This window comes from Helianthus annuus, chromosome 3 (assembly GCF_002127325.2).
Source record: "Helianthus annuus cultivar XRQ/B chromosome 3, HanXRQr2.0-SUNRISE, whole genome shotgun sequence".
In the NCBI taxonomy this organism is placed as follows: Eukaryota; Viridiplantae; Streptophyta; class Magnoliopsida; order Asterales; family Asteraceae; genus Helianthus; species Helianthus annuus.
Window position 1 is genome coordinate 5,572,639 of NC_035435.2, and position 7,436 is coordinate 5,580,074.

The 7,436-nt window shown below is 40.5% G+C and overlaps 2 protein-coding genes across 2 annotated transcripts; both read right to left on the minus strand.

Annotated features, from left to right (window-relative positions):
• Positions 1-3,067: 3,067 nt before the first annotated feature.
• On the minus strand, positions 3,068-4,299 carry LOC110931140. The gene is made up of 3 exons (XM_022174547.1): positions 4,154-4,299; positions 3,588-4,034; positions 3,068-3,389 (listed from the first exon to the last, which is right to left on the minus strand). Exons 1-3 carry the CDS (start codon positions 4,297-4,299, stop codon positions 3,068-3,070), a joined length of 915 nt encoding a protein of 304 aa, XP_022030239.1.
• Positions 4,300-4,323: 24 nt separating this feature from the next.
• LOC110931139 lies at positions 4,324-5,233 on the minus strand. Its single transcript, XM_022174546.1, has 2 exons — positions 4,679-5,233; positions 4,324-4,611 (listed from the first exon to the last, which is right to left on the minus strand). Exons 1-2 carry the CDS (start codon positions 5,231-5,233, stop codon positions 4,324-4,326), a joined length of 843 nt encoding a protein of 280 aa, XP_022030238.1.
• Positions 5,234-7,436: the final 2,203 nt, after the last annotated feature.

Genomic DNA, 7,436 nt, shown 5'->3' on the forward strand with positions numbered 1-7,436 from the left:
CCAACTGTCAAATTCAAGCGGAATATCAAACTAACCACTTGGAGCGGAATCAGCACAACATTTGAAGCGGAATCTCGGATTTCAAACGGAATAGCAAATTTTGGAGCGGAATCAGACAAATTCAAGCGAAATCTCTGGTTTCGCTTGAAAATCTCAAGCGAAATATGTAATCTCGAGCGGAATCACAACAACACTCGTTCAAGCGGAATCAGGTCTAAGGTCCATTTTACCACTTTTTAGTCCGAATTTTGCTCTCAAACTTTCAAGGGTTTGTTAATATGCACTTTTACACAAACTGTGAAAAAATTGATCTGATTTTAACCGTGGAATTTTGTCCAAATGAAGAAAGAAGGTGTAGAAGTCAGAAAACACAAAGAAATCCAGCTGAATTCGGCAGAACTCCTCCTCCTGAGCTCTGATACCACTTGTAGGATCGTGTACAGACCCGAACGAGTCGTTCAGAGGAGTTTTGATCAGTTTCAGAGGCGGAAACTAAGAAAATGACTTCGAAACAACAAGCAATTCACTTTAAACACACTTCTGATTGATATATAACAGATTACACGCAAAAGGAAAACTGGCAGCACCTCGGTATCCCAATTCCGAATCGATACATATGATCTTGCTTGAACAACTATATATAGGATTATGATTCCGCTTGAAATGGTCCAGAAACAATTTGAGCGGAATACCATTGTTGTGATTCCGCTTGAACATGACAATTGTCATTTCAAGCGGAATATCCTCTTTCAAGCGAAATCAGCATTTAACTATCCTATAACTTGTATTTTCTCGTACAACGTGCCCTGATCTAATATACCTAATCTAACTCGATACAAGACGAAGTTGACGAATGCATGTACTAACACTTCCCCTGTGGACCACTAGACCATACCATATCGACTACTAATGAAGTATAAGTTGTGCCCTACATCAGTGTCTATCATCACTGACAGTTTGCCATAGTCCATTAGTACACGCCCGTTCGAACGACACGGTGTGAGGTTTGTTAAACCTAATAGCGCTATTAACTAATGACCCGCTCGCCATCGGCCTCGGTGATTAAGTCGATACAAAGAGGAGGGACTTCATGATAGAGTTTTGTCTAGTAAGTTAAGGTTGCTGTCCTACCCAAAGAGGACGAGCGTACGTAGTTCTACCCAAGGAGAATACGTAGGAGTTATAGTGGCATCCTACCCAAGGAGGATGGCCGTACATATCCTACCCAAGGAGGATATGTAGATTTCGTTTTAGTTTATTAACCCATTCCCAACCCTTGGGAATCCCATGCCTTGTAGAAAGTGTGAACTCACCTTGGTTTGCTCGGCAGATACACGAAAAGGTTACTTGAGCTATATGTGGTTAACCACGACCTAACATGTTTACCATACAAGTTAGGTCTAGGTTCAAGTAGTGCACATAAGTTTACACGTAAGCTAACAGGTTACGAGCACGTATTGATTATGGCAACACATTAGCAGTCAAGTGCATAACATATTCAAGCTTGTGCGATCTAAGTGAAAGCCCAATAATACTTGGCCCAACCTGTTGTGCGTCCAGCACATCTTGTGCGACTCACCACGGATTGTGCGATCGAACACATACCCGGCCCAGTATAAATAAGCCCAACAACTTATGCGGCCCAAACAATTAAACAGTTTAATAACCTTGTGCGGTCTAGTTCAGCTTGTGCGACTTAACAAGACTTGTGCGATTGAATTTGGGCTTTGAGGCCCGACAGTATAATAAAGTCCAAGTAGTTTATGTGTGGCCCAATCCTTGTGCGATCGGCACTGTCTTGTGCGATCCAGAAGTCTTGTGCGATCATGCATAACTACACAGTACCCTGTGCTTAATGTGATTGTACCCAATCTTGTGCGACTAGCCCTTGTGCGATCCAAAGGATTGTGCGCTTAATGAGCTTGTACGTTTGGCTCTTGTACGATTAAGGAGCTTGTGCAATCAGTTTTTAATATCCCGAAATCATGGCAATCAGTTATATGGTTTCCATTTATGAAATTTATCCATTAACAACACTAACAGTTTCCGATCATACAATTAATCAATCAAACAAGGGTTTTAGCATCAAATCTCTATGAACCCTAATCAAATACAAGGCATAACGATGATTACAACATTAACCCGACTCATGTTCTTGATTACTAGCATACATCCTAACATGACAACACAACAAATCATCCTAACATAAACATATCACAGCCGATTAGCAAGCATTCAGTTTTCATTCATCATCAAACCCAATTCATACTAACACAACCAAACCATTCGGATCCAAACACATATATGGCCGATTACATTCATTCATGATTAATCACATATCATTCATAAATCATTGCATACTTCACAATATCATCTAACATCAATAACCATGAATTACTAACTGGTTATGAGGTAAAACCAGGATGGTCCGAATAAAGAAAGCTTCGAGGAAGAGAAGGGATTGTCGTCAGCTTAGAGATGAGAGAAAGAGAGAGTAGGGTTTTGTGTGTGTGTTGTGTTTTACAAGTTATGAGAAAACAAACCCCAATGATGGGTGCGTGTATACGTATAAAAGGGAGTGGGCCGAACCCTTTACATGGTCTCCCCTTTTAGGTTTCGAATACAATAAGTGTAGCCCGGATGGGCTTGTGCGGTCGGGTTGAGGTTGTGCACTCGGTTCGTTTATATACACATACATTCGTTGCACATAATCACATAACATAATATTCAACTAATCAACAAAGTTCACATAATCACCTAACGGTTACATCAAAGTACAAAGAGATATTTGAAATACGAGTTGTCACATTGAAGAGAGAAAAGTAGTAAGTGGGTAAACTATCTAGAACGGATTTAATCAAAGTCAACGGTCGGCTATCGACAAAGTATTTGCTTTCCACTTCGATAATCTCTTCTTGAATGTATTCACAACCGGCTCCCAATTCGCTACTCTGTTCATGTTTGCCCCAACCTTAATACCCAAGTACACAAAAGGAAAAACGCCCGAATTGCAACCCAAGGATTCTGCCTCAATCGTAACAGCTTCATTGTCAACACCAACACCAAATTAAACCGACTTATACAAATTTAGTTTCAATCCAGAACACAAATAAAAAATTCTGAGAATCCTTTTCATGTTCTTAAAATTTGAAGAAGACCATTCCCCCATCAACTTCGTGTCGTCTGCATACAACAAATGCGATAAAACCGTACCATCATTAGGCATTCTCAGGCCATCAAACGCTCCTATATCACACGCCTTTTTCATCATACCCGAGAACGCCTCCATCACGATAATGAATAAAAAAGGCAAAATCGGATCTCCCTGCCTAATACCTTTTTGCCACCCAAACTCAAAAGTAGGCGACCCATTCACCAAAACAGAAGATCTAGCAGACACCAAAATTCCACGAATCCACTCACACCACAAAGGGGGAAACCCATTTGGTTCATGACCGACAAAAAAATTCCCAATTCACATTATCGTAAGCTGTATCGAAATCAATTTTGAACAGAACCATTTTTTACCTCGCTTTTTCGCCCACGCAATCACCTCATTAGTCATTAGTTACCCGTCTAAAATGTACCTCCCTGTCAAAAATGCTGACGGGTGTTCTGAGGCAATTTTACCCATGACCAACTTAAGAAGATTGGCCAACACCTTTGAAACAACCTTACTAATACATCCAATAAGGTTAATCAGACGAAAGTCCCCAAGAACTGACGGATCACCCACCTTCGGAATTAACGTAATAAAAGAAGACCCCACCCCGGAACTGAACCGGCCTCTACCGTGGAAGTGGTTCATAATATCAACAAAATCACTCTCGAACAAATCCCAGAAAGACCGAATGAACCGGAAATTGAAACCGTCTGGGCCTGGTGCTTTGTCTGCTCCACAATCAAAAAGCGCCCGCTTAACTTCTTGAGTCAAAAAAACACTAACAATATTATCAGCTTCATGCGCCGTGAGCTTCTTCAACCCATAGCATATAAGCTTGGGTCTTCGCGACATATTCTCCTTGAAATTATCTCTAAAAAAACCAAGCACTTCCCGTTTAATATTATGCGGCTTCACTCCCAATTCCCATTAACCATCAAACCAGGAAAATAATTTGCCGCCTTTCTCTTATTGATGCAACCATGAAAATACTTAGTATTATCGTCCCCGAACGAAGCCCAATTACTGTGCGCTTTCTGTTTCAAATCACTTTGGAAGAAAACATCAAGTTCCTTTAATCTCCTCTTTATCTCTTCCAACGTCCAAACCTCATCCTCCGAAAGTTGGCGAACTTCCATAGCCTCGTCTAAATCTCGGAGCTCCTATTCCAACATTCTTTTTTCCTCTAATTCCTTAATCTTACATTCGGCCGCCCACGTAGAAATATTGAAGCGAAGCCACTTGAACTTCATTGAAAGCTTTGTATCTGGATCACCCACAAAGACACCTGTTTCGAGAGCCTTTTTCACGTTTTCCCTAAAATCTTCACGACTAAGCCAAGAATTATAAAACCTAAAAGGTTTAGGTCCAAAATTCCTAGACACCGTCTTTAGAATCAAAGGACTATGATCTGACATGTACCTCTCAATCGCTAAATATTCAGCGCTTGGCTAAACCATAAAAAAAAATCCAGTTAACAAAAATTCTATCTATTTGACTCATTTTTGCACCTGTAACAAAAGTAAACCGCCTCCCTTTCAACGAATATTCATGCAGATTCGTATCGTCAATGAACCCATTAAATTCGTTAGCATCAGCCGGAACATAAACAGAATTGTGCGTATCACTTTCACACCTAATAGAATTAAAATCCCCCGCCACTATCCACATCCCCTCCCCCTCACCAACTAGACCCCCAATCTCCGACCACAAAACCCTTTTATCCACAAAATGTTGAGGAGCATAAACATTAAGCACATGAGTCGCTACACCACTCCCTTTTACCTTGCCTGAAATAAGTAAATAATTTGATGACTTCACCACTACCTCCATACTGAAAACGTTCGGATCCCATATGGATAATAAACCACCCGATCTACCTCCCGAAGGAACCCAATCAAACATATAGTCAGTGTTACCCCAAAACCGACCTAATTCCACTGAATCCAAAGACACAAACTGCGTCTCCTGAATCAACATAAAACTCACCTCGTGTTTTAGATGAATGCCACGAATCCAATCCGCTTTACTAGAAATCCCTAAGTCATGAATATTCCAGGATAGAACATTCATATTTCACCTTCTTAATAGCCTTCACTTCTGAATACCTCTTGAACATTAGGAATAAAATCAATCAAATCTTCCGCACCTAAAACATGACCCAAAGATACCGTCTCCTTTGTCTCATTTAGAACCGAATTATGCGTAATAGGAGTCGCACCATTCTGTTCAAAAACATCCCCAACCGGTTGTCTCATCGACTCATCCATGTCCACCATCCCTTCCAAACTCTTGTTTAAATCCGGTGTCATTAAGGAACCATCCAAATGCGACTCCTCATTGTGAGTATTCTCCACATTCGAAGACATGATACCAATAAACTTATCCAAACCAAACATATCATTATCCTCCCTAAACCGTTTCTTAGGCCGTTCTTGAGAACCACCGGACTCACCCCTCTTCTTAAACAAAGATTTCCTACGAAACTTCTTCCGATTACCACTCCTCACCCCTGACTGAGCATAGTTCGAAGCCTCCCCATTAGTCTCCTTTGAGGTCCCATCGCAACCCCCATCATTGTGCACTTCCTTAGTCACTACCTCTTCATCTCGAATCTCCCCCACCTCAAACTCATTGCTAACTGGTTCGACCCTCTCCTCCTCATAATTACACGTCATATTCACATCCCTAACAACCGCATGTTCAAAGGAATGTTCAACTTTCCTTGTTTAATTCATTAACTTGGTTAAATAATAAATAGAGTAAACTTCTGTTTTGCTCCCTGTGGTTTGGTCACTTTAACGGTTTTGCCCCAAACCTTTAACAATAGCCATTTTCCTCCAATAGTTTGCTATTGTTTTTCCATTTTGCTCCCCGCCTCTAACTCCATCCAAATTGTCTGTTTTTCCATTTTGCTCCCCGCAGGTAGCAAAATGGAAAAACCATAGAAAATTATTGGAGGAAAATGACTATTTTTAAAGGTTTGGGGCAAAGCCGTTAAGGTGACTAAACCACGGGGAGCAAAACGGAAGTTTACTCTAATAAATATGTTGACCCACCAACATATTTAATAGAATCTGGTCAACCCATAAACCCGTTTTGACCCATTTTTTACAGCCCACCAACTTAATTAGTATGTTTACAACTTGATTATTACCAGCCAATCTGTTTGAGATGAATACATGAATGGATTAAATGGATCGCATTCAACTCATACGATTCTAAGTGTATGCGAGTTAGTTTGATGTAATCCGCCAACCCAACATGATTAACAATTCTATATCTCATCAACCCTCATTTTCAGTGCTATAATGATTAAGGTACACGCCAAAGTTGAATAAAACATGTCTTATAGTCAGTATGTGACGGGTGGTCCGTAGGACAACCCTTAAACAGTCTAAATATATGCGTATCTCATACTTTACATGTTTAAATTGTTTGGAATTGGGTAACTATGATGCAATTGGTTTGCAGGTCTATTGGAGCATAAAAGGAAGATTTTATGATGCTTGGAGAGGAGCTTGGGATGTGCAAAAGATAAATTGAAAGAGAGAGAGATTTGATAAAGAAAACAAGGAAGAAGCACATACAACGCCGTAACCTACGGTGATGGCCGTAGGTTACGGCACCCATCCTTTACAAACATTACCGTCGTAGCTCAGTAAAAAGAGGCTGTAAGATATCACTTGGGCACCGTAACCTACGGCGCCAGCCGTAGGCTATGACGCCCTTTTGTTGACTCGCTGACTTAATGACCGCCGTAAGCTACGGCGCTTACCGTAGCTTACGGCGCCGACTGGCCCCCTAGTGTAACTTATGTATTAAATGTCATTTGTGGGGGTTTTTATGGGGACTTATCATGTGTTTTCGGTTACGCACTCATGAGCAACGAATTGGAGAGCACTTTTGGAGATTTAGAGCTTGAAGAACACTTGTTGATCTTGGTTTTTATGTTTGCTGATTCCTATGAACATTAAGACTTTTGTTATGATGTTGATTCAAGCCATGAGTGGCTAAGTACTTTATAACTATCTTTGGTTGAAGGTTTGCACAAGACTTTATGTTTAATTCCTCATTTCTAGAATAACAATCTTTATCTTTATTGAATTGCTTGTTATGGTGTGTGATTGATTGTTAATAAATTGTTGATTTTATGTTAAACTAATTAGAAACCATACGTTCTTGGTGTCATTGGCAATCGAGATATCATGGGTATAGTTAGGCTTGGGTAAGGGTTGATTGATCATCGGGTAACAACCTCACGTTCTAGGAATCT

Bases quoted from the DNA above. Each gene is read 5' to 3' on its own strand.
- LOC110931140 (XM_022174547.1), bottom strand. From the start codon at position 4,299: ATGGAAGTTCGCCAACTTTCGGAGGATGAGGTTTGGACGTTGGAAGAG. The intron at 4,035-4,153 runs GTATTTTCATGG...TGGTTTTTTTAG, and splicing joins TTCGGGGACGATAATACTAA to AGATAATTTCAAGGAGAATA. The intron at 3,390-3,587 runs GTACATTTTAGA...GGTGTCTGCTAG, and splicing joins TCAGCATTTTTGACAGGGAG to ATCTTCTGTTTTGGTGAATG.
- LOC110931139 (XM_022174546.1), bottom strand. From the start codon at position 5,233: ATGAATGTTCTATCCTGGAATATTCATGACTTAGGGATTTCTAGTAAA. The intron at 4,612-4,678 runs GTTACAGGTGCA...TTTATGGTTTAG, and splicing joins AAGGGAGGCGGTTTACTTTT to CCAAGCGCTGAATATTTAGC.